Genomic DNA, 27,451 nt, shown 5'->3' with positions numbered 1-27,451 from the left:
TTGCAAGAGCATTTGAGTACAATATTAGAGAAGTCTTACTCTCTGGCAAGTCTGCACCTGGAATATTGTGTATAGGTCTAGTCTCCCTATCAACAAAAAGATAACACTTGCAGTGAAGGGAGTGCTGCAAAGGTTTACCAGATTCATTCCTGGAATGAGGGGTTTGGCCAATCTTTCTGGAATTCAGAATAATGAGAGGTGATCAATGTACACAATTCTTACAGTCTTTAACTGGGCAGATGAGAAGTTCATGTCTCCCCTGACTCAGGTATCTAGAACCTGAAAACAGAAGTGGCAATCTGAAAAGGGGTTTGCAAAAAATCTCCTCATTCAGAAGATAGCGAATCTTTGGAATTCTCCACTGAAGAGGGTTGTGGAGGCTCACTTGTTAAGTATATTCAAGACAGTACTGATAGATTTTTAGATATTAACAAAATCAAGGGATATGGCATTGGTGCAGGAAAATGGCAGGGGTAAAATTGTCACCATGGTCTTGTTGAAATGTGGAGCAGGCGTGAGTGACCAATTGAATGTTCTTGTTTCTATTTCTTATGTTTCAATGTTAATGACATCCGTACCGGCCATCTCTTATTAATGCTTGATTCTCCACATGTATCTTATTTTGTCCTCAATAATCTTTTGTTTTCACAGCACTGATAAATCTGTGACTAGGCCAATCAGTATATCACTTTTTTTTGAACAAGGATGCCACATTTCCATTCCTTCAGCTTTTTAGCATCATGCTTTCTCCCCACCAAGGTAAAGTAAAAGATCGCAGCCAGAGCTTTCTCATATTTATATACGACATAGGAGGCCAACTGGTCTATCAAATCCATACTATTAAAACATATGTACAAACCCAACTTTCCCTATTGCCTTCTGCAATATTAGTGAAAAGAAATGCAGTGTACTCACTTGTTATCTCAATCCTGCTCTCTGCCCTCAATGGACTCCTTTTGATCCTGATCAACTCCACTACTCCTTAAAAATATCCATTTTACTTCTTGTACTTACAAAGAGAACTTATGTTTTTAAATATATTGCCCAAATCTCTTCTCAGACACTCTTTGATTCCCCTTCTATTCTCTGCAATCTGCCTGGCTTTCTACTGCATCCAGTATCTGACATTTATCGAACCTTTTATTTTGTCTTAACCCCTTTTCGCAATTTCCCTCTCTCCCCTGCCTTTTTAAACAAAATTTCCCTCTCTCCCCTGCCTTTTTAAACAAAGGAGCACAAGAGTTTATTGAAAGTCATGGGATCTGAAACAAAAGCTGAGCAAGTACTTTCATCTATCTTCACAAAAGTAGTTGGGGCAGGGCACATCGATAGGACAGTTAAGAAAGAGGGGTAACTTTGTTTTGTAAATAGGGGAATTAAGTGCAAAAGCAAGGAAGTCATGCTAAACCTTTACAAATCACTGGCATGGGGTCGGCTAGGGGACTGCATACAATTCTGTACCTCCCACTATAGGGAGTATATCAGAAGCCTTGGAAAGAGTATAAAGGAAATTTACCAAAATGAAAAAAATTTACTAAACCTTAATCATTGGAGAAACTGGGATTAATCCGAGAACAATGAAGGTGAAAAGCAAGACCCAAAAGGTGCTGACTGTTGTTTGGATAACATATTCCAAGTAACAACATCTAAACATTATCTGGTCATTAGCAAATTTACATTTTTGGGAACTGACAGTGTCAATTGACTGCCTAATTTTTTTTGTTTTTCAAAAGTACTATACTTCTCTAAAAAAATAAGTACTTCAGGATCTTCCTATGTCTTGAAAGACAATTTAAGTATAAATATTTCTTTTGTATTGGCAAGTTTGGGTGGGAGAAAGAAATAGTTTCATCATTGATCAGAGATTTAACTGAACCCACCACAGAAAAAGTGTGGAAGGGAACATCTAAGGCTACAGATCCCGCAGTGTTTGACTCCTGACTTCTAAACAATCTTTCTGTCATCTACAAGGCAGAAGTCAGGAGATCAATAGAATATGCTCCAGTTGCTTAAATGACTGCAGCTAAAAAGGAGGGGTACTGATACAATATGTGATTGTCCTGTATGATCCAGATTTTTAAATTGCAATCCTAAATTGACGTTTTGACTGAAATTAAATATAACTTTTGAGATGTGTTACTGGAATATATTCGAACACAAGGCCCCACAAGCAACTAGATAATATCAAGATGTAATCCAAAAAAAACAATGCCAACTGAAAAATAAACTTTGGCTAAGCCATGAAGAACAACACTTTTCCTTGAATTGCTGCTGCAGGATGTATTATATCAAACAAAGAGCAGTTGGGTCCTCAGCTTAACATCTAGCCAGAAGAACATTAGAAATTTGGCCTAGATTTTGTGGACAAGTCCCTGCAGTGGTATTTAAGCATTATGCCATTTAATTCAAAAGGTGCAAGTGCTATCATTGAGCTACAAGCGACGTATTGTGCAAATATAGTAATGCATTTTAAAATCGTACATTGAAAAATAAACACTCAACTCTTCTGTTCAGAACAGATTTTTAAATAATAATGAATGATAGTGCATTTATTGGACTTGCATTTATATTACTCAACATATTTGCCTTGCCTGATAAAGCTTCAATGCTTTTAGTAGAGAGAAAGTTGGGTTATAGCTTTGATTTAATTTTAAAAAATACTGTCTAATAGACCCATTAGCAGTTTAACAATTCCTCACTAGGATCAGCGACATTTACACCAACTTTCAGTTTTATTTGCAGCTATGCTGAAATTCTAGCACTTAATTCAAGGTGAATAAACACATCTCTTGACCTAGGACTAAAGAGATCACAAAACATTGACACGGCTACAAGAAGTTAACAATCATAAAAAAGCACAAGGAACAACAGTACAGCATCAGAGCATTTCATTGATTCATTCCATACGTTCTATAAACATCACCTTTTTTTTGCAATCAAAATAGAAATTTTTTTTGAAACTGAAACTTTATTAGAATGAAAAGCTATAATGAATAGTAAAAAAATAAACATTCAAAGAAAATAGGCTCTCAAATCTACAATTGTTCAGTAAAGAAAGAAGGAAGAGTACTAATTACATTTACTTTCTCATATTTTAATCTTACAAGCAGAAAAATCAACCAAGTCATGGAGAACTTGTGTTAGCATGGTGCACACCCAATTATTTCCTGTTTGGAACTTATTAAATCATTAAACTAGTTAAATTGAAGAATAGTTAAATATGTTTACTTTTCCAAATAACTTTCAAAATACACTGCTGCATCTCTTGAAATTGAAAGACGTCTGTATACTCCAAATACACTAAAATGCAAATCAAAATTACACCCATAAAAGTCAGGATACTTGTTTTCCAATTACTGCATTTTAAATATTTAGACAAAAGGGAGAAAACGTTAGCCATCTAATCAGTGGATATCTTTGGAATGATCTGGCCATTTAATCTTTGGAAAGAATGGAAGAGATACATCCGACGTACAACAAGATCTCCATCTCTAACAGTAACGATTCAGGAAATATTGAGGACTCAATATTAGAAACAGACCCAACAACAAATCAGCCTAAAGAAAACAAAAGCTGGATTAACCCACAAACAAGGGCTGCCTGCCATTATGCCTCGTACAACACTGTATTATGACCAGAAATTACGTTCAGTGGAACAGGATTGTGTTGTTGGGTTCTGCAATTTCAACAGGCAGCCCAGCTACGTGATACCAACCTATGACAACCCTCAGATGCTTTAATCTAGTCAGGACATCTTTCTTCGGATCCAAGACTTTCTGTGTCGATTTCTTCACGTCGCCGTGAGTTTTTTTAGAAAACATTCCGCTCCTTGAGTTAAAGCGCCAGACGCACCGTTTTCTTTTGCTGCTTTAAAGTTTTATGCGAAATAAAGATCAAAGTCACAACCTAAGAAACTCCTCATAACCGAGAGAGCGTGTGGAAAGCGCAGCCCCATGTAAGCGGCCGCGGCCCCGAGCGAACACTGCCCAGCATCAACCGTCAGCCGCCAACATGGCCGACTTCAGCAGGACAAACAACCGGCACGCTTCATCGAAACCAGAGAATTTCGAGCAGCCGGCAAAACCCACTAGCATTCTGACTCCAGCCTTCATATCGCAACGTACTTCCACTTCAGACAGTTACCCTACAACGCGAGCTAGCTGCTCTGAAATGCTTCATAACCCCAGCCTCTGGTTCTTGTCTATCGACTGCTCGGTTACTGCTTAATCAAGGCTGCTTTCCCACTATTTACGGGCGCCCGTCGCTGAGGTTTTCGGGCTTTGTAGTCCTGCACGTTGAGTCGCTCACGGCCTATCCGGGTATTGGACTACAACACCCAACGTGCACGGCGCGCTCAGCGCCCAAACCGCGGCCGTTAGCGCGCTTCCATTCGATCCTCGTAAGCCCCGCCCTACTCCTCTCCTATTGGTGGAAATGGAGCCCTCAAGTCCCTGTCCGGGCTTGTGTGTGGTCAATCGGGTTGTCAATTCGCCTAGACGTTCTATCGCCCCCTTCCGTTATTATCGAACTGGGGAAAAATGTGATTTTGAGGCGTTGTGAACGTTCCATATAATTAAACTAAACGGCGGTATTTGTGTTTTGATTTATTTTTAAATTTGCCGCCAATATGCCTGTTCATTCACGAGATAAGAAAGAAAACAATCACGAAGATATGGACGTCGACTACCCGGAGAATGAAGGCAGTAGTTCCGATGATGAAGACACGGAGAGCTCCTCTGTATCAGAGGATGGGGACAGTTCAGGTGGGTCTAGGCCAGAAATCCTCATACATGTGCAGCTGACTGGCCAGGTCCGGCCAATAGAATTCGTTGTTCTCCAATACCTCGACCCCCTTTCGTTGCTGTTTATCCGTGCTTAGAAATCCGGTTCGACAACTGTTGTTGTTTGTTTGCGAAATGTGCCTCATCTCCTCTTCCTCTTTAGTCCCCATACTCCTCCATTCTCCCCAACTCTTCATCCGCCTGATATCGCCCCTTCCTCTACTCCTGTAGACCCCTGCTCATTTCACACACTGCTCAAACCCCCGCCCTGCTCCCAACTATAAATTGCTTTTCAGTTGTTTGGTGGGGGGTTCAAGGAATCAGGGGAGGTCAAGCAAAAAGAATTGGCACTCACTGTCATTTGGTGTACTGGGTTAAACTAGAATGTTTTTAGATCTAATTGGAATAATAGCTAATACCATTGGTAGTATGGAGTAGGGAAAATAGAAGGTATTGTACATAAGAAGATATAGGCAACACTGGGGAAAAGAATCAAACACTACTTTGTGTAACAGGATAGTTAAAGATGGATTTTTAAAAAAAATGTTTATAAGAGAGTGAAGAAACAATTGAGCCTGCAGGATCACAGAAGGTGGTGGGGTTAGGGGAACATGAATGATTAAAAATTGTGTTAATGTTCACAAATTAATTATGGGTCTGGTGTCTGAGTACTGGTTCAGAATCTAAAGAGAAAGAAAAACTCTGGCAGCATCTGTTGGAGGGAAATAAACAATCGACATTTCTACTCGAAACCTTTCATCAAGACTGGAAAGAAAGAGGGGAGGTAGCCAGTATAAAAAGGTGGGGGGAAGGGGTGGAGCAAGAGCTGGCGGGTGATAGGTGGATCCAGTTGAGGGGGGTGATGAGCAGGTGAAGGAGGGAGAGAGGAGAGTAGAAATGATGTAAGAAGCTGGAATGTGATAGGTGGAAGTGACAAAGGCTGAAGAAGGTGGAATCTGCTAGGAGAGGACAGTGGACTATGGGATAAAGGGAAGGAGGTGATGAGGGGAACCAGTGGGAGGAATGTGTGGGTGATGGGCAGATGGAGAGGGTGATTGGGGCCAGTGGGATCAGGAGAAAGTAAATGGAAGGGACAGAGATGACTTATTGGAAGTTAGAGAATTCGATGTTCATGCTGTCAGGTTGGAGACTACCAAGGTGGAATATGAGGTGTTGTTCCTTTAATTTATGTCTAGCCTCGACTCGGCAGTGGAGGAGGCCATGGACAGAAACGTTGGTGTGGGAATGGGAAGTGGAATTAAAATGGCTGGTCACTGGGAGATCCCAGCTGGTACAGTGGACAGAGCAAAGGTGCTCAATGAAGCGGTTCCCCAATCTGCATCAGGTCTCACCGCTGTAGAGGAGGGAGTACCGGATGCAATAAATGACATCGGTGGATTCACATGTGAAGGACTGCCTCACCTGGAAGGACTGTTTAGGGCCCTGGATGGTGCTGAGGGAGGAGGTGTAGGGGCAGGTGTAACACTTGGCGCGGTTGCAGGGATAAGGGGGATCGGTGGGGAGGTCAAGTGGACAAGGGAGTCATGGAGAGAACAGTCCCTGTGGAAAGCGAAGAGGGGAGGGGGAAGATGTGCCAGGTGGTGGGATCCTTTTGGAGATGTTGAAAGTTGTGGAGAATGATATGTTGGATGCATAAGCTGGTAAGGTGGTAGGTAAGGACTAGGGGAACTCTATCTCTGTTATGTCTGGGTGGGGCGGGTGGGCAGAATTGGGTGAGGGCAGATGCACAGAAAATAGAAGAGATGCAGGTGGGGGCTCCATTGATAGCAGTAGGGGAGAAACCCCATTTTCTGAAAAAGTAGCACATCTTGGAAGGCCTCATCATGAGAACAGATGTGGTGGTGACGGAGGAATTGAGAAAATATTATAATATTAGATATTTCCCATAATAAGATGGAATAGAGACAAGACACTTCCTTAAACTCCATTACAGGATATTAAAAGAGTCGACAAATCATGTTTTGGTAAACTTTTGGGGGGAATCCTTGGATACAAGAATTTTACTTGTCATTCACATAATCTAGCAAAAAGAACAATCCAGGAAACTATAGTTTTGTAGACAAACTAAGAGTCTTTTGAGTGATTGAAGGGTGATCAAAAAAATATATGGTGAGGAATGGTGAATTCATTTGGAATGTTTTGACTCTCACTTGACAAATTATTGAGGAATTCGCATAATTTAGTTGATGCACATTCAGTAGATCTGCTTGGATTTTAGTACTATGATATAGATTCATGTAAGACATGATGAAAGAGCAATGGAAGTGAACCTTTTAAAATGGATAGTTACCTAGTTCTGACAAAAGATGCAGTGCACATCATTGTAGAAAGAGGTTGCTATTTGCATAACAAAGGAACTAGAACTAGTACAGCTGTTATTTTTATGTATATTAATGATTTGGAGAAAGGAACCAGTTTTCCTGGGTTTAACAATTGCATCAAATTTGATTGAGAATAAGCAGTAGGCCTGTTGCAGATGGCTGTGTCCAGGTTGGAAGATTGTATCAATATATGTGATTTGATGCTTGAGTTAAGAGAATGTAAAATATGAAGTTGCTAATAGAAACACATAGTAATGGTGTAAACACTTTACTGTAAACTATAGGTAGGAGGAATATTTGGCTTTAATAGGAAATGTCATTGTCTATGAGATGTGCGTTGGAGTATTATTTCTTAAAAGGCAAACAGAATCTCATTTTGATAGTGTAAGCGATAGAGCTGGACTTGAAATTCACTTTGTGTAATAAATTTTTCCCTGTTCCAAAGCTAGAAACTGCCTTGAAGTGCAATAGATCAATGAAATAATGTTTTGTTTTGACATAGACTGGAAAAGAGTGAAGTTTTTATCGTTATCTGAAAATTGTTTTGAACCCATTACTCTTGTTATTTTTCAATATATATTTAAAGATCTGTTTCTTGGAGCATTTTTATTCATGGCCTTTAATGTTTTGCCAGAGCCTCGTCAGCACTTACTAAATTAAGTTCCTGACTGCACAAAGCAAAATGGTTAAGATACAGTGAATATTGTAACATTAACAAATCCACACCAACAAAAAACTGGAAATCAGTACATGAAATGATTTATTTTTCAATTTTTAAAGAGTAATTGCCATTTTTAAGCCAGTTATGAGATAATCCTTACTTTAGTACTGGATGTAGATTGTGTTCATGTTGAAACCTAAATGTGAACATGTAACTGAGACGGTCATCTTTAAGCTTGATTTGAATTCTGGTCCTGAAGGTGAAAACCTGGTACCTAACCACTGCACTAGCCATTCTTTCACTTCTGCTTCAATGATAGTAACATTAACATCTTACAGAAATGGACGACGAAGATTGTGAAAGGAGAAGGACAGAGTGTTTAGATGAAATGTCCAATTTGGAGAAACAGTTTACAGATCTAAAAGAACAGTAAGTTGATCTATATTTTTCAGTGTATTTATAGTTTTTGAACATGGCTACAGGCAAATTTCCCCAAGTTATTCAGTATTATTTCTTGTGTCAAATATTAAGAACTGTTTCGTTGTACTCTTGTAATAGATCATATGTTTCCAATGTTCAGAAACCAAACTGTTATGAGGAACCAGGAAAATCGCTCAACTATTGTTATTTACTCATCATTTAGGGAATGCAACTTGGAGAACTCTGAATGGTACCATACTTGTTGATGGTTAACAGTTCCTAAAATGAACCTCTTTTGCCATTAGTTAACCTGCTATTTTATAAATTTGTTTCTTCTAGCATGATACAAAAAACAGAAAATAAGTCAACAAGTTGCCACATTCTCAGTTAAAGAGTCAGATTCACTTCTTCAGTTTAAAAAGTGGAATTGTTAAATTGAATTGGCAGATAATTGTCACCTGTTCTAAAGGGAAATATTTGTATATTCACCTTTGTAAAATCTTTTTTGTTTGTCTTTTAACTGCTGCGTAGAAATAGATTTGAAAAGGTCAGGTTATACAGTTTTCTCTAACATTAAGAAATTCTGTTACAGTGATGACATGGATGGACAGTGGCCCAACGTCTTTATCTTTTATTCTCCGTGGATCATGAACCATAATAAGTAACTGGGAAATTTGAAGAGATATCAATCCATTAAGACTAATGTGACAGAAGTTGTGTGTCCCGGTTCTTCCTTTTTAACCACCTGTGTGTCACATTGAAAGTCATCTTTTTAAAAATATCACTCCCATTTCTTCTGTAAGATCTTTTCTGCTGGTTTGTATATATTTATACATATCTTTTAGATATTAGAGGATATTTGTCAATTTTATCTTCAACTGCTCTGGTAGTTGCTTCTAATCTTAGAATCCTTTAACTGAAAAATAACATTTTGCAGAGTTGAATTCAGCTGCCTATTCATAGTTTGTAAAGGATTTCATGATTTTGAAACTTCCAATAATAAGTTTCTATTCAGTTCTCTGTCTGACTATAACCTGAAATTTTATTTGGTGTCTTGCTACAAACGTTTTCAAACAGAGGTGCCATGATGCTCAATTTGTATTTTGCTTTAAATGCTGAAACGTTTACCGTGAGAGTTTTTTTTAATGATACATCCAGGATTGGATTTTAGCAAACCTCCATCTTCGCCACTCTCTGGGTGGAAAAGGTTCCCCTCAGATCCCCTCTAAGTTTCTTGTCGCTTGCACTAAATCTATGTCCTCTAGTTTTATCTACCTCTGATAGGCCTCTGAGTATATTCAAGACAAAGGTGAATAGATTTTTGAATATTGAGAGAACTGAAGGATATGAGATTAGTGCAGGAAATTGGTACTGAGGTAAAGGATCAGCCATGAACTTATTGCATATCAGAGCAGTTATAAGGAACCAATGGCCAACTCCTACTTCTATGTTTACTATTAGTCACCTATTCTTCAAGTATGGTTGACAATTTTGTTTTGATCCATTCTAGCTTTCTCTTATTAGCTGAAAAATTTCAAGGCACTCAGTGATTCAATCCTTAATTAGGATCTGGTCTATAATTCTGAGGTTTTCACATTAAGTAACAGAATAACGGGCATTATTTTCCAATTGAAAGAAATAATTTCCAAGACATGAGGCATCGGCAGTATTTACATTGGTCACTCTTTAGTCATGGAAAATAATCTGACAATATTGGTTTTGGTGAGTTGAATGGGCTCCTGTGATATATATTTCTATGCTTCTGTGATTATTCAATAACTTATTTGTGTCTAAAAGATACATTTCTTCAAGGAGCCATGTGGCTTCTGCTTTCGTTTCTTACTGTTGTTGATTTCTATAATGCTCACAACTTAACTTCCATGCTCCATTTTTGTAACTTTTGAAATTGTATGTTGGGTGCAGGTCTGAAAAAGAAATGAATAATACTCATCTCTGTCTTAATGTCACCACTTTTTACATTTGAAGTGAGGTTAATTTTAAAAAAAGTGTGCTGCATGCTGCTGGTGGTTGAACTGTAGCTGGTCTTTAATTTCATCCTGTTAATTTTGTTCAGGACTACTTTATGTACAGCACATTAACTACCATGATCCAAGTGTAAATTCCAGTCCAGTTTTCTTATGTGCCATGTAAATTAGAATAAAAGATGTACTAAACTGTTCACAGTGACCTTCATTTGGTACTGCCAATATCCTCTCTTTGAATGAATGAGGTTTGCCATGTTTTGGTGTACATTTGAATTAGCTAAATCCAATTATTTATGAGTGATACTAACTAAATAGTGCTTTTATTTCCAGGTTATACAGGGAAAGATTAAGCCAAGTAGAAGCAAAGCTTGAGGAAGTTATAGCAGGAAAGGCTCCTGAATATTTGGAACCTTTAGCAGCCTTGCAAGAGAATATGCAAATCCGAACAAAAGTTGCAGGTAAAACAAAATTAGGTTTCATTTAATAATTTGTATTGTGAATATTGCTGATTTAATGCATACCAAACATGATGGCCGATTTCTGATTTGTATTATTTGTAACCTGTAATTTTTTTGATTTGCAAAGGTGATTTACAGAATATCCTGATCTTTATGATATGTAAATGTCATGGATCTGGCAACTCTGCATTTTATCACAATTTAGCTTGTATGTTAAACAAACTTAAATTGCTTCTTTTTAATGTCCACATTGTATAGAGCTCCTTGTATATTCTTATGGATCAAGTATTGCTAGTAAATGTTTAGTTTTGTGATGAACTAGCAACATATACCCCATAAATTCAAGAAAGTTTTGGACTTGAGTGAATCTATATCCAAGCACAAATGTCTTGAACGTGCTGATGGATTTCAGCTGGGGTAACATTTAATGAGATTCAATAGCACAATTATACTGGGGAAGCTGCATCAGGTTAGATCTGGAGCAGCATGCACAAGCAAATGCATTTCAAGGGAGATTTTAAAGGTGTAAATACGAAAGGCAAGAATAAGCTTGGTTACTTTTTTTTAATTGTGTTATAATGGTTTGTGTTTATAAGTTTTTAAATGCTTCTTCCATCTGGAGTATTCATAAACATTTGAAATGTTAGACAGTTTTGAATATATAAAAGGTGGAAGCACATTTTCCTCAGATATTTTGTGGGCAGGACTTGTTCTAGCCCATCTGTATGACCCAGTTGCATCTCACCAGGCCCTGGCACTGCTTTGGACCTTGCTGATTGGGTCTTGGGCATGTTCACCTATCAAGTTTGGCCTTGTAGATCTGAACACATAATTGTAGGGCAATGGGTAATCTAAGCAATCAGTGTGGGTTGCAAAAAGCCTTAATCACCTTTCAGGAACAAGGCAAGTAGTTGCAGTTGAGGTATGGTAGTATTATGATATAATTAAAGCATGTAATAGTCCTGAGGAACTGAACAATGACTCCTATTCCTTTGTTATAGAGGTAGAAATAGGCAATCTTTATTATGAAGTGTATGAATCTCAGTGCAACGTTGAATAAGAAGAAGCATCTGGTTCAGCTAGAGACAGTGGTCACAGAGAAGAATGGAATTTGTGGCAAAGTTATGAAGCTCGTGCCAAGAGCCAAAGACAATTTTGGCACATCCAAGGAAGGATGCACATCAAACTAACTGGTCGTCAGTGGAGTGGCTGGATTTTATCAAGCAAGTTTCTGTTATGAATCCTGTGAGTGGCTGGAAGTGATTCAGATTGCCAATCTGGCTCTTCCTTAAAAATAATTATGCACCACTTATTGGCATGAATTCACTTGACCAACAGCTGGCAGTTCTTCAGGAAAGCCAAGTGAGCATATCTGAAACAACTTGGAGATCAAATGCCAGCTGATCTTTCTCCATAATCTTAATTGAAATCAGTGGGATATCAGACCAAGCAAGGATCTGAAATTACACCTGCTCCCCTGCCCAAACACCACAGTGTAATGCTGAAGTTTCCCCAGCAAGATTTGGCTATGCTGTTGGACTCCACATGGAAACCACTGGCAGACTGAAAGAACAAAGTCAGCTTTTCAAATCTGTTTGGCCCAAGTATTCTTGCAGATTTGAACAAAGTAGTTTATACTGAGTTAACTGATCTCGGCTATCGCTATAATAAAGCAGTAGAATTGGTTTCAGTTACCCCAGCATAGGAAGAAGAGATGATCAACTATGTTTTTTTAGCTGCTTTGTAATGAACATTGCAGAAGCCTTTGCATATCGACATCCAGGAAGGGGAATATTATGATTAGCTTTTTACTTTTGTCACTTGTTCCTTCCATCCGTTTTCCTATTTACATCACTACTGTACCCCATGTAACCAAGACCTGGTTAAAAAAAAGGTTAATAACATTTGTTCCATATATTTATGTTGAAGAGTTATTGAATTTGGTAAGTTGTAGGGGTAGTCTTCAAACAGTTGTGGAACATTATTCAACATTATTCACTGTCTTCAGGAAAGATGAAGGAGGGAAGTAAAGTATGTTCTTTCCTTCTTGGACCAAATTTGTGACTTAGTTTAAAGTACAATAACATTTTCATTTTAATATAGTGTTTGGGTATAACATAAAAGTTATAAGAAGGGATGAATTTTAAGTAGTTTAGTATTTATAAAGAACCACCAAAATGTATGGCTAGTATTTATTTAAAAAGCTATTAAATGGGTTACTAGATTCCCATAAAATATCTGCTGTATTAATCTAGAAACAAAACCTTCATATGAAAACTGCAGTCAAGAATTGATCCAAAAGCAAATCGTATTGTGCTTCTTTATAATTGCATATTTTCAATTAACGATCCATGTAAGTCAAAGGAAAGGAGTGATTTACTTTAACATTTTGTAAGCTGACTTGCATTTAATATTACAAAATGGTGGTGTCAAACTGATTATGATTTGTAGTTGCTGATCTGATAAGGATCTTACTATAAATGCTAATTTAGTAGTCTTGCTTATGGATATGAATCTTCTCATTACTCCATCTAAAAAAAAATGATTTTGTGATTACAGGTATCTATAGGGAGCTCTGTTTAAAAACTGTAAAGAACCAATATGAATGTGAGGTACAGGCTGCATTCCAGCACTGGGAGGTAAGCAGTAGTCAACCATGGTGGGCACTCCAGCCAATGCAGAAGATCGCTTTGTGTGGAAAAGGTTCTTACCTGGCACCCATATACATAAAGCCAGTTCCTCCTTGAACTCTGATATTAATGTACCCCATCCATACCTTGCATCCTGAATGCCTCTATATAGCACTTAATGTAGAGGAGCACTAATGAATTCGAGATTTTGGTAACCAGGAACACTTTTGCTCACCACTTTGACCTGATCCCTTTGTGTCAATATTAAGTACATCAGAGTAATTTCCCCTGACTAAATACCATTATCTTCCCCTCTCAGGTGAGCCTGTGCTACTAGTGAGGTAGGAGTCTTGAAAGTTGGCAGGTGGCCGTACTTACAGAATCACATTATCAGGAAGTGGCATAATGAATTTGTGAGATACAGTAGCTTTCCCATTAGATGTTAGTGATGAGGCTTTTTAAGGATCTGCCAGACTGGGTGTGCCTTTGTTATTTCCTGATTCAGCATCTAGTGGTTTGAATTGTAGAGCTGCTAGATGTGCTTTTTTAAAAATCCCATTTAGCATTGAGGTGATGACACAAGACACAACAGCACTTGGTCTCCAGTAAGACTAGAGGCACAGACCAGATAACCACGGCAGATTTTTTTCAGTGAAGAATATAAGTAAACCAATTGTAACTGTAGAAGAATCAGGTGGCATTTAGGTTACTTTTACTGATGTAGATTTTTTATTAAATTGAATTTGAAGTCTTAAACTGTCACAATGGGTTACTTTTTTTGGATTAGTGATCCAGCAATGAAGCACTTCACCACCATATCCATCTATCTTTGGCAGCATTGGCAGGAGTGATTACCATCTAGTCTCAGTGGAGAATGAGTTTTGTTTTCATACCATTTTCATGTATTATTACCACTATGCTAAAAGCAGATCCAGCAGCTTAAAACAGGGAATTCAGGAGGCTATACCAGCAGTAGTTGAATATTGTAGCATGCCAATCTGTAACTTAATGACATGGCATACTTCATCGGGGCCAAACCAGATGACAAATGATCGTACAATATAGAGTAGAGAGAAATATTCTGTGAGTAGTACCGAGTGCACCTGAAAATGAGGAGCCATCCTAGTGCAGCCATATCGCAGGACTAATTCACAGTACTGTCTCATTTAATCACCAATATTAGAGGGCAATTATGTGGAGAAGGAGCACATCCTCATCACGTCATAGAATCATAGAAAGTTTTGGTGCATAAGGAGGCCTTATGCCCATCAGGCCCCTTCTGGGCAAAAAAAGATTTTAAGCTGTTGGGCTGTGGCATTGCTGATTATGGTAACTCAAGTTCAAGTCCTTTGTAAATATAATGTAGGTATATACTGTAACTACTCTATATTTCCAGGCTTTGACTTCCAAACTCCTAGCGCCCTCTTGATGAAAATACATTTTCCTCCGCTCTCTGCTAAACTTTCTCTTAAGGTGCCAGGTGTAGTCCTTTCACTTTATGTTGACAGAACCTGGCTTGTGAATCCAGAAATTGTTACTGAAATATTTGCAATTGTCTTCAGCCGGTCCTTCTCCTGATGTAATGTAAATCTGTGATTGCAGACACGTGACATTAAGGAATGATTGAGACATAGCAAAGACTACAGGCCCTGATCATATCTGGGCTATATTGCAGAAAACCTTGTATCTAAAACTATCCCCTGGCCCTTAGTTTTGTTCCAATATACTTGTGTTTGCCCAATTAGTGTGGGAAATTACCCAGGTATATCCTTTTTACAAGAAGCAGGATACATCTTTCCTATTCAATCACTGCTCCTTCAGCCTGCGCTCTCAGTCATTACAAAGGCAATGGAAGAGTTCTATCAAGTAATACTTTCATACCAACAACCTCCTCAATAACAGTCTGGATTCTATGAGGAAAAATCTCAGCCACAGACGTCATTTTAAACTTTAGTCTTAATGTGGACTCCAGCTGAATTCCTGAGCTGAGCAGAAAGTGACTGCCATGACATAATATGGCATTTGATTGAGAAGATACCAGGAAGAAGATAATGGAGATCAAGGGGAAAATCTTTCAATGACTGAGTTACGTCTTTCATAAGGAATTGTGATTGTTTGGAGGTTAAAAAATTCAGCCCTAGAATATCATTGGAACTCGTGCAAAGCTATGGCCAGTTGTCATCAGTGGCTTCATCAATGATCTTCCTTCATTCATTTCTTTAGAAGTAGGGCTGTTCACTGACTGCTTTATTTTCAGCTGAGAAGTGGCAAATATCATTTGTGGAAAAACTGAGAAGACAGAAAATTACTCCCTCTAAGAAGGAACTGCTTCCTCTTGTCACTTGTAGAGACCCTGCCACCAAGATCATGGGAGGTTAGTGATGGAGTGGCCGTTGTCATCAACCCAAAATTAAAATGGAGCAGCCACACAAATGTCATTGTTACCAAAATGATTGAGAGAATGAGCATCTTGAACTAAAAGCCTTGATTTCTTGACTTCTCACTCTGTAACACTTGCAAAACATGTCAGGGATGTTGGAATACTTTCTCCTTATCTGAAAGGGTGTGGATCTAGCACCAGGAGAGCTTAATATTTTCCAGGTCAAAGCAGTCTACTTGATTGACATGGCATCCCCAGTAAAACATTCCACTCTTCTGCTATTGGTATATTGTGTATTATCTAGGAGGTGCACTGTACCATCTTGTCAAGACTTTTTATGGCAACACTTGTAAAATCTAGCACCTGGATAGACGTGGTCAGCAAGTACGTAGGAATGCATTATATCCAAGTTCCCTCCATCCCAAGTATCATCCAGGCCTAACTTTTAATCAATGTTTGGTCACAGAATATAAAACTTGCATCTCCCTACTTGATAATATTGTGCACTGCTTTAATAATATGGATTGCAATGATTCAAAGAGGATTACTACTTTTTCAACATCAGCAATAAATGCCAGCCTCTGCACGCACATCCTGAAAATGAATGAAGAGTGAAAAATAGTTATGCATTACATATAATCATTATAAATATTGCAAATATATTCTGTTGCTTCCTAGAGTGAGAAGTTGCTTCTGTATGATACTGTACAGAGTGAATTGGAGGAGAGAATCCGGAGACTTGAAGAAGATAGGCACAGCATTGATATCACATCAGGTATGTCAGCTTTCAATTTAAACTAAATTTATTTAATGCAGGTTTTAAGTATGTAAATAATATTTAAGTTAATCCTGCATCCGAACTCCCGGTTCATGGTCTTTTAAGTCAAGGCACTTGAAACGTTCAAATATCTTTAAAGAATAATGAGATTTCTGCTTCCATTAAGCCTTCATGCAGTGAGTTCCAGACCCCACCATTTTTTTTGCGGTGGGGGGGAGGGGGGGGTGAAGAATGTTTTCTGAATGTTTGCCCTCTGCTCCTTCCACCCGTAACCTAAAATCTACATCCCATAGTTATTGACCTTGCTGCTATGCAGAATAAGATCTCCTGTTCACCCTGCCTGGGTCTCTCAATTTAAATTAAGATGTAAAAAAAATTTCCCCACAGCCTTGTTCCAAAGCAAACAACCATAGTCTAGCCAGTTTTACCCTGTAACTAAAACTTTCCAGGCCTGGCAACAATCTCATTAATCTTTTCGGCACTCTTTCTGTAGTGTTATCACACTCTTCTGTAATGTTGTGACCAGACATGTACCCAATATAAAACTATGGCCCAACCATAGTTTTTCATAATTCTAGCATGAATACCACCCCTTCAACCCCCTGCTCCCCCCGAACTTTGTCTTTTCTGGTTTAGTTACAGAAAGATGAGTATCCTATTTGCTGCTATAGCTGTCTTTCTGCATGTCCTACCACCCTTGGGATTCATCAGCATGTTCTCCTAGATTCCTCTGTTTCTGTACAATTCTTCATATTCTACCATTGTCCTCCTCAAATACATACACATATTTCTCCCACAACTTTCTTTCTCACTCTCAATCACTTTGCCAAATTTAGTATCATCTGCAAACTTCAGCCCCTACATTTAAGTTCAAATCATTGATTAAACACCACTAAAAGCAAGGGATCCAGCATTCTCCCCTGTAGAGCCCCAATGCATATTTCCACTCTCTAAATCTCTTGTTTTCACCCACAAAACTAATTTTCCAATGTGCCATTTTTACTTTTTTGATCATTTTGTTCTTTTGTTTGGGGGGGGGGAGGGGAAGAAGTGTTAGAATATACAAAAATAACATGGCAGTTTTTTTTATAGCCAAATTTGTACAATATTTAGCCAATGTGTCATCATGAAAATTGGGCTGATGTCAGTGGGAGGGAGAGAGAATGAGGGAGAGGAGGAAACTAACAGTCCAAGTACACAAGGCTCAGCATCACACTCCTGCCTCTAGCTAGATGTGAAGGGAGTTGGCAGATTTGTGTGGAAAAGAAGAATAAATTCCAACTTTTTTTGTGGACAGATGGGAAAGGTCCTAGCTTTGAGGGCTGAGCCTGGCGTAATGGGAGGTGGAAATGCCGTGAGAGGGAGGAGCAGTGGATCTCGTAAGATGCTCGATGTTTCACTAGCTGCAGGTGCCAACTTCTAGACTAGACTAACAGGATCAGGGGAGCCAACAGGAGAAGCAGTCCCTTATCTATCCAAGCTGACAGTAGCAGAAGCCAAACTATTAGAAGGGCAACGTGGAACCCAGAGCAGAGCCCAGCTGATAGTAGTACAGCAGCAGTGGTAGAACAGTAGGTCTTGCAGGCTGCCTTGTCAACAAAGTGATCTTTTATAAATATGAGCAAGGAGGAGAACGAGAGCCTGATGTCAGGGGTGAACAGAAGCAAGAGAAAGAAGATGAGCAGGATTCGGATTACCACCAGGCCAGTGAGGAGAAGAGAATGATGAACACGATTGCACTTATAATTTTTTTTTAAATGACTAATTCCTCCCTTGATTAAATATTGTATACATTTGTAACTTGTGTCTTTCAGAGTTATGGAATGATGAACTACAGTCCAGGAAAAACAAGAGGAAAGATCCATTTAGTCCAGACAAAAAGAAGAAACCTGTAGTTGTCTCCGATATCCTTTTAACTTTTTGTTCATCTTCACAACATATCGTATACAACAGAAAAGTTAATTGGGAAATAGGTATAGAAAAGCTTTTATTGACTGGTACCACTTTAGGGGAACTGATAATTTTGCAAAGCTTCATTTGAATTGGATGCATGTAGTTTAGTATATTTATTGTGTAGTATGATTTATGGTATTGGAAATGCCAATAAAAATATCTTTGTGTTTTAAAAATAGTCATTTTGTGTAATATTACCTTGAAAGATTTCTTATTCCAACTATTTGGTGATTGTTTGGTTTATGACTATACATTCATATTTTGGAGAGAATTGAATTAATTTTCACATTTTGGAAATTTCCTTAACTATCAAACGTCCTTATGTAGTTTACATGTTACAAGACCTTGATATACTTGAAGACTGGACAACAATTAGGAAAGTATGTTTCGCTATATGATGTGCCCTTAACACTTTTTTGACTTTGAAAAGTATTAACCTCTGCTTCTGAATACCAAGGCATTTAAGCAGCTTTTTTTTTAAACCAGTTATTTTGCAGAACCAGTTTTTAAGCCCAAGCCCAGGTGATGCAATTAGAGCAGATTGTGTGTTGTGAAAGTATTCTGGACAAAATATCAAGTGTGCTTCTCTATATAATTGTTCTATATTTAATTAAATATGCCACTTACAGAATTATGCAATTGCAATGCAGCCCATCCCCAGGTAATGAATGGGTTCCATTTTTACAGTTGTCCTTAAGTCAGTTTTGTCCATAAGTCAGAAAATGCACAAAAATCACTCAATATACTAACCATATCTCCACAGTATTGTAACGAGTGGCATCAAAAACACATAAGACTGGAAAGAAAGAACAATTACTGAAAGTGGAGAGAGAGAGAGAGAGGGGAAACTAGTTCTGCCATTCGAAGGAATGAGCATGTGGGACTTTTAGTAACATAATGAGAGCTCGTTCATGTGTATGGGTGTCTATAAGTCAGGCATTCGTAACCCAGGGACAGCCTGTACCATTCAAAAAATGTCTGCATTAATTATTTAAACTGACTGTTTTGTTCATTAGAAGATGATGCTCTAGATGGAATAATATAAGCCAGTAATGTTTGAGGGATTGAATTGCTGTTGTTGGAGTCAGTGATGCTTGAGCAGTTTAGAGAAAATATCTTCTTAAACTACTGTCTAGGAACAATATTTTTCAATGTGGTGGATGATTAAAGGAACAATTTGCATTGCATCTTTTGGCTGGGGCATTGACTATTGTGGGGCAGCCATAAGTGACCTATAAATGTATTCCCCTAACAATATGCATCATACAGTAGAACTCTGTATATTTACATTTTAGTTAGTAAAAAGTGTTGTTTTTAATGTGACTTCAGTAAGTTATTTCTTGGACACTAGTTTTTTATGTCTTAACCATGAATCCTTGTTTAAAGTTTAACCTAATTTCTTAATCATAGTTTATAAAAATCTTATCATAGCTTGTAAAACTGCATCGACAGAAGAATGTATTAATACGTTCTTTTGAATTGACACAGGCAGATGCCCAAGGGAGGAGCCAAACAATTTCAAAAAAAATTATGTGTAATTTGTTCCAATGTTTTTTAATTGCTAGAATTTTTAAATTTTTATATTTTTTTTTGTCAATTTGATGTTAAAGTTTCAAATTGTCTACGTAGAACCTTCAAAGAAGGAGGGCGAGAGATAGAGAGAAAAAGAGAACTGGAAATAAAGAAATTTTCTTCACAGAATTGTTTCTAACTTTCCTACTGCTTGATAAGCAAATGTATTAAGAGATGTACAGATTTATAATAAAAGCAGAAAACCCTGGAAATACTCAGCACTTAAGCAGGATTTGCAGATGGATATAGTTTTGGGTCAATGATCTTTCATCGGTCTTGAAGATATGAGCGATTTACACTTTAAGCAAGTACACAGGCAGGGAAGGGGGTGGAGGGGGGGTGTGGGATAGCCAGGAAAGCCTGGCATGCAGACTGTTTCCAGCATTCCTTAGCCTTTATTTTGGTTTTCCAAATTTTGGCTTTTTTATGTCCTTTGACTTGCAATCACTTTTCCACAGTTCTATTACTGTTCTATAAATTTTATTTTGTAGTTAGTCTTTGCATAGAGTTATTCGACTGTCACTCCAGGTCAAGACAGTTTAGCTAAAATTGTATAATAAAGCTAGTAATGGGAAAACAAAAACTAGAGGGTTCTTTGTTTATTCCTTGAATTTTATGTAGATATCTGAGCATTTGCAAGCACCCTGAAGTGTCAGGGATCCAAGTTTCATCTGTGAATTTGTTTGAAAATTTAAAGCCATTTGAAAAAAAAATAAACTAAACATCGACATTGTGGCTTGGGGATAAAATTGCCACCACTGCATTTATTCCAGCTTTTGATTTACTACTTTTTATTGTTATTGCTATGACAGAGACCAAGATAAGGTCATCCTTATTCTTGTATCATTTTAGCAGGAAAATTGTGATATCCAGGATTTATCTTGCTGGTTAATTCTGGAAGAGCTTGGAGCCTGGGTTCCAAAAATGATTTATCCAGGACAGTTATGACATACTGAAGTTTAGCTTTTGTCATAGCTCATGGACATGATGTATCCTCTGTTAGCAATCTAATTTCTTCAAACTAATGAGTCAACTGTTCAATCAAGGGAGTAAAAGTTTCTATCTCTGAAGATAGCCACTTTGAGTTCTATTTACCTGTGATCGCAAAGCAAGGTCATATTTGTGCTTCACCTGATCATTAGGTCCTATGTCCTGATGTTATATTGAGGTGCCCTTATTTATGTCCTTGATTTGTGTGGTTGGGAAAATAAGCCGCATAAACTGGGCACTCCATTTTCCTTATAGACATGGATGTAGTTGTGGAGAAAGCTAATATTAGCACTCTAAGTGTTTCTTTCCCCCACTCCTGCAAAGCACATGGTTCCAAATGCAGTGGAGAGACCCTGTACTGCAGCGGGTCCTTCCACAGGTAACTGCTCAAATGTGGAGGGGTGAAAAGGTGGGCATTCAGAAATATTCAAAAATATTCTAATACCGATTAAAATACCATAAAAGTTAATCAAACACTTAATTTAATATTTTTAGACTTAAAGAAATGTTTAAAATGTTTAATTTTTAGAAAACTTTTAACTAAACAAAATAAAGTCTAGAAATACAACGACTTGCCTTAATCCATTGCGGCTATTCTCCATTGATTGCAAGGGAGGAGAGTTCCTTGTACATGTTCTTCAACTAGTTTGAAGACACAAAAGACTGCAGATGCTGGAATCTGGAGCGAAAAAAAACTGCTGGAGGAACTCAGTGGATGAGGCAGCATATGTGGAGGCAAAGGAACGGTTCACATTTTGGGTCTCGACCTGAAACGCAGACGATCCCTTTGCCTCCACAGTTAATGCCTGACCCTCTGAGTTCCTCCAGCAGTTTTTTTTTTCTTTAGTTTCATCAGTGTGAGTACTGCCAAATCACTGCAACTCTGTGCTCTGCCATGAAACTTCATAAGAAGTCCAGTACCAAAACGCTGTTGAGAAATTGCCATTGAATGACTGCCAGTAAGTTTGGGGCTTTGCATTCGTGCCCAGATATGCAGTGATCCCATATTTTTAGACATAAGAACAGGTGAATCCCATGTGAAACTGTTGACAGTGTCTCCTAATAAATACAAATTTTATTTTTTGCCCTTAATATGGAGGCATTTTTCAAGTTTTTTTTATTTTTTCTTCTGCTATTATAATGCATTGTGCAGTTAAAACCTTTTCATTACGGAATAATTAGTTTCTTTTCATTAGTAAAATCTAATTACCCTTCCTGAAATGAGTCATATGATTTCTCTCATTCAGGTCTCATTTGCAGCCCTGGAAATCATAGAAATAAAATTTAATATATTGACTCTTGCATTCTCAGGCAATGGCAACGCTTGGGCCACACAGAGTAAAGACAGACGGTAAGTGGAAGTGTGAAATCTTAATTAAGCATTGGTTTGTTTTATTATGATCATGAAAATGTATTTACTTTCTTTTTATTTAAACTTCAGCATCCACCAAGACAGAAAAACAGCTTCACAGTGCCAGATCAGAAGATGGCAGGTTATTTTATGATGGGGAGTGGTACAGCCGTGGGCAAACTATATGTATTGACAAGAAAGATGAATATCCTATAAGGCAATTATATATTTTTTCCTCAAATTATTGAAGTATTCACTTGCATATTGATTTACAGTTACTCAATTAGATTACTGATTGACTACATAATTCAGGAAGTGGGAGTGTGGTGCTGTGTTAAAGAACACAAATATAAAGAAGTGTTGTTTTAGAAATATTTCAGTTTTATTGTTTTATTTTCACTTGATGTGTTTCTTGATGTTTTGGTTAATTTTACAGGCCTAATCCAATTTTAGTGTTTGTTTAACTTAATAATGTGGAAGAATTATGATTGTACATCCCGAATTGCATTTCCTTACAGTGCTACTGAATTCCCAATCTCTGTTACAATTTCACAGGGAAATGCTAAACAGAAAGCCAGGAGTATGCCTCCATGTGGTGGATGGAGTAAGATGCAGTTTTATGGAACTTTTCTGGGTCAACCAAAGATACAACTGATAAAAGTCCTCAGACAACTTTTATTTGTTCATAATTTCTGGTTTGGGTGGCGATGGTTCAGGAAGAAAAGTTGATAACAAATTTGGGAAGAAAACGATGACTTTTAACCCAACTTCATTTTACCCTTGTCTTCAAGGCAATATAGTTTTTGTCTCTGTGAAAATGGCTATTGAAATTTTGTTGATTTTAACTCCAGTATTATTTTAGGTTTCTTGATTATGTCATTCAAGTGGTTCTTTAATTTGTGGATTTTTGATAGCAACTAAATAAGGCTGTCAATTTTGGCTTTTTTTGTAACAGCTAAAGTACTAACCTAGGGGAAATTCTCCATCCATTTGCCCTCCACAGACAAATGGAAAAGAATCAGGATTATATTGTCAAAAATTGTGAAACCCTGACCTGTTACAAATGTGATTATATTTGATTTAACCACGTCTGGCTTGGGAACATCTGACATCTGTCTGACCCTCTCTGTCTCCCTGTGTCTCTCTGATTAGTTTGTTGGATTATTTTCTCATACACCACTTCTATCTATTTAACTACTTGACAAGATTGGTTTGTTTTGAACTTCTTTGTCAGCATTTTCTCCCAGTGGCTTACTTGGGATACTTCTGTTCTAAAATAACAACCATGGCTCTGAAAATTTGAAGAGAATTTCATACCTTTCACCCAAATTTGGGTTAAGTATCTGGAGGGGCAGGGTTTAGAGGAATATGGCTGAACACAGGAAATTGGGACTAGCTGGGTGGGCACCATGGTCAGCATGGACTGGTTGGGCTGAAGGGCCTGTATCTGTGCTGCATTGCTCTATGACTCTTAACTTCTCATCCTCTATTTTAGCAACAAGGGAAATTTCAGATGAGTGCATTTTTTTTTTGGTATGCTACAACATGATCTCAATCCCTGCAATCAAAGTAACTAATCATATTGGAATGCATTGAAAAGTTGTAAGAATATATTCCCAATTAAGAAAATAACCTAAATGTCTGTCTTTTTTAGTGCCACAATAACAACCATCAACAATGATGAAGTTTGGTTTAAGAGAACAGACAGCAGCAAGTCAAAACTTTACATTTCTCAGCTGCAAAAAGGAAAATACACCATCAAACATATGTAGCTTCATAATTTTTGTGTCAGATCTTTTTTTTAAATGAACTTTTTGTATCTGTACAACAATGAGGGTGCTTTGACATCTGAATTATTAATAATGAAATATAGTTAATTCCATTTATTTGAAATATTTGGCTATTAAATGTGTTTAGTCTTATCTGGCAAGGAAAGGTTACTTGAATGGAAATACTTTATATAATGTCACTTTACTAGTTTACTATTTTTTCATTGTGCATTTTCTACTTTACTCATTATGAAAACTAAGATATTTTTTGTTTATGAACTGTATACTGTTGAAATCTATTCCTCTCTGTTACCATTTTGTTCAAATGAGTGGATGGATTTTGTCAATGTTGTGACCTCTGCCTCAAGGTGCTTGATTCAATCCATGCCTAAGATGAATAAACTGCCCATACAATGTACATCCATGTTGACTTCTTAAATTTGAGAGAACCAACCAGCATGTAGCTCGACATTGTGTCTCCTGGCACTGTATATTCTATGAGCTTCAGACACCGTCGTATCCACCTGAATGTGGTATCCAATGCTATCAGATAAAAAAAACCTGCTATTCTTCTGAATGTTTTCATTTTGTAATCCATTCCATTACCTTGGTGTCCATCGTGGTTGTTTCAATTGAATGGAACAAAATAATATATAGCTAGAACAAATGTGAAAATGCTGTAATATTGACAGTAGATCTAATGTGTAGAATGTTTAAAAAATTAGTCAATTCACTTTCACATCTGAGTCTTGAGCTTCACAAATGTAAATACAAATAGGCCATTTTGTTGTCACCTGAATATACTGATTTTAAATGACTGACATATTTAGAATATTAAAATGATTTTTGACAGGGGCACTTTGCTAATGCTAATGTTGGCCGATTGCATTATGTTTTTGAACAGTAATGCAATTAAATTTGTGGACTGCAATTATATGAACTAGACTGATTTTGTTGCCTTCTGTTTTGTATAAAGGCACTGAAATTGAGTAAAATGCTTATTTCGGAGTGTGGTTTCATTATAAACAATGATTTTAGTTCAATGAATAAAAGGTATGTGGTTTTACACGTTCTGTAATTCTTCGGGATGGTGGATTCTAGAACATCTGGTGAATTTAGAAAGGTTCTTTACAGATATAATGTGTTGAGCACAGTGTGAATATTGGAATAGAACAATCAAAGTTATGATATGGCCTATTTCAATTTTTTCTCTCAATCCCATATATTATACATTTAACATAATATGCTTCATACCAAGATAATTCCTGATTTGGTTACAAAATTTTGTCTTTATAAATATACTTTGGCTGCTAATGAATGTTACCTTTTCTTGGATATGTCTATGAATAAAATGAACATGAAATTGCATCAGCCAAATATGAATCATTCTTGAATAGTCAATACATTTTCATTTAGGCAGGGTGTTGTCTTGCTGGTTTGAGAAGCACCTGGATTTGTATATAAGGGAAATTTGATCCTATGTAATGGCCTATCATGAATTTACAACATTCCTTGATTTGTGTGCCTGTTGGGAGGGAAATTATTTTGCATGAAAATGTTTTTAAAAAATTGCAAATGATCATGAACAGACATTCTGTTAAAAATTATGTGAACCATGCTAATAAAAGCAATTTTTAACGTTGTCTTTTTTTTTAAAAAAGCACCTTTCTGTAAAGGCAGAGGTCTTTTTAAGGGATTGTGGTAACAGGTACTTTTCAAAAGCTGGTCTTTGGCTACTAATAGTAACCAAAGCTCTGATGCTTGTTCTGATCTGCATCAAATCACTCCTGTGCTTATTGACCTGCAGTAACTTATCAGTTAAGTACATGGTTTTAAGGGGTGTCCTTAAGAGAGACTTGAACAGTGAGTTCTAGTGATTAGGGTCTTGGCATCTGAAAGCACAAACATGAATGGTGGATATTTTTTGTGACATTACAGGAGGTATATATTGCTGGCAGTTGATCATTTGTAACTGCGTTTGTGAAAGTGAAGATGAACTCTTCTTGAACAGCTACAGTCCATCCAGTGAAGGTATAACTACAATGGAGATGAACCATAAATTTTATAAAATTGAGAGTAATTGATACTAAGCAGTAATTTGCAGCCTAGTACAATTTTTTTTAAAAAATGAAGCCCTCTTACACATCAGTATTGAAACTTAAGCTGCTTTTGTATATTTTATTGTTGCTTATAATAAAGTAACAATGGATGGGTCACACCAATGAGGTGATGATCAAAGCTGCAAAATCATATTAATTATTGCCACTATTCAGCTATAAATGAAGTCTTAAAGGAATCCTATTTCAAAATGTTCATCATCATCTCACCAGCTTGTATCCTCCTAAATTACATTTTAATTGAATTAGGTGGCTAATAAAATAATACTGTCCATAAGAAAAAGACAATCAGCAAATCACTTCAATGTTTACCCTTTGTCATTGCAAATTAAACAAATTACATTTAATGGCCTCCTGGGCAACTTTAACTGAAAGCTCCAATTTTGTGTGCTGACTACTTTTCTAGCAGTTGCTTTTTGCCATGGTTATTATTGCCAATCTTTTAAGTTGATTGAGGAGTTGGTTGTCAAAATTAAAGTGTCAGACTGAAGACATTGTGGTCAGCTTACTTTAATGGGTTTCAATAAGCAATTTGAATGTTAATGTTTGATATTTCACTATCTAATATTGGAATCTAAATTTCTCTAAATGCCTGACTTTTATGAAAGTGCAAAACCTTCATAAACCTTTTGGTGGCAGTAAACTCTGATGGAAATAAAGATGTACGTGACAAGATAATTTGTACTGTCTTTGTTTTGGAATAATTAAGATCCAGATTTTGCAGTTATAGTTTTAAAAAACATTGAGAAAAAATAATACAATTTTAGTTAATAAATTTTAAAGGGAAAGAAAGGTGCTGCTTAGTCACTTCGCAGGATTCAATACAGTTTCACTTACGGAGATAAATAGGAGCTGAAGACTGGAGTGATTTTATGCATATACACTATTATGAAACTCAGTGGTTGATTTTGTTTTTAAAATACATTCTGTAAATATATAACAAGTTAATTCAAATATTCCCTGGTATAAAATTGTAAATACCTAGGAAGCAGGATAAGTATTTGACAGGTTAGACTAAATTTCCATCTTAAGTGTTCCAAAGACCAAAGAGCATTTGCAATATTTCTAATTTTGGACATTTTTATATGTAACTATGGAAATAAAATTCTCTTTATGATTAAAATATATTAAACTAAATCAAAGTAGGTGTTAATTCAGTGTAATTCACCTTTCATTCTTTCAATCCAAAGTAACTAAAATCAGGCATTTCTCAGCTCATACACAAAGTAATCAAATGTGAGTGCAGAGCTGGATAATGTGGATA

The 27,451-nt window shown here is 37.1% G+C and overlaps 2 protein-coding genes across 7 annotated transcripts in view; one reads left to right on the top strand and one right to left on the bottom strand.

The window, feature by feature from the left end:
- The window catches only part of ralgapa1 (Ral GTPase activating protein catalytic subunit alpha 1), a 142,038-nt gene extending 137,732 nt beyond the window's left edge, over nucleotides 1-4,306 (bottom strand). For 5 of the 6 annotated variants that reach the window (XM_052045813.1, XM_052045987.1, XM_052008932.1 and 2 more), the window contains exon 1: nucleotides 3,716-4,184. In XM_052045813.1, the coding sequence (XP_051901773.1) occupies nucleotides 3,716-3,821 (106 nt within the window). In that variant the 5' untranslated portion in view covers nucleotides 3,822-4,184. Of the gene's footprint in view, nucleotides 1-3,715 lie in introns of all 6 variants that reach the window. The other variant, XM_052045902.1, reaches the window with a different exon arrangement.
- Nucleotides 4,307-4,511: 205 nt separating this feature from the next.
- Nucleotides 4,512-27,219, top strand: brms1la (BRMS1 like transcriptional repressor a). The gene is made up of 10 exons (XM_052015469.1): nucleotides 4,512-4,763; nucleotides 8,123-8,213; nucleotides 10,520-10,647; nucleotides 13,207-13,286; nucleotides 16,336-16,432; nucleotides 18,250-18,339; nucleotides 18,704-18,768; nucleotides 22,262-22,301; nucleotides 22,392-22,518; nucleotides 23,956-27,219. Exons 1-10 carry the CDS (start codon nucleotides 4,628-4,630, stop codon nucleotides 24,071-24,073), a joined length of 972 nt encoding a protein of 323 aa, XP_051871429.1. The 5' UTR covers nucleotides 4,512-4,627; the 3' UTR covers nucleotides 24,074-27,219.
- Nucleotides 27,220-27,451: the final 232 nt, after the last annotated feature.

The sequence above is a fragment of the Pristis pectinata genome, chromosome 1 (genome assembly GCF_009764475.1).
Source record: "Pristis pectinata isolate sPriPec2 chromosome 1, sPriPec2.1.pri, whole genome shotgun sequence".
NCBI lineage: Eukaryota > Metazoa > Chordata > Chondrichthyes > Rhinopristiformes > Pristidae > Pristis > Pristis pectinata.
The sequence above is the reverse complement of the archived record's forward strand: the minus strand, read 5'-3'. Positions and strand labels throughout refer to the sequence as shown.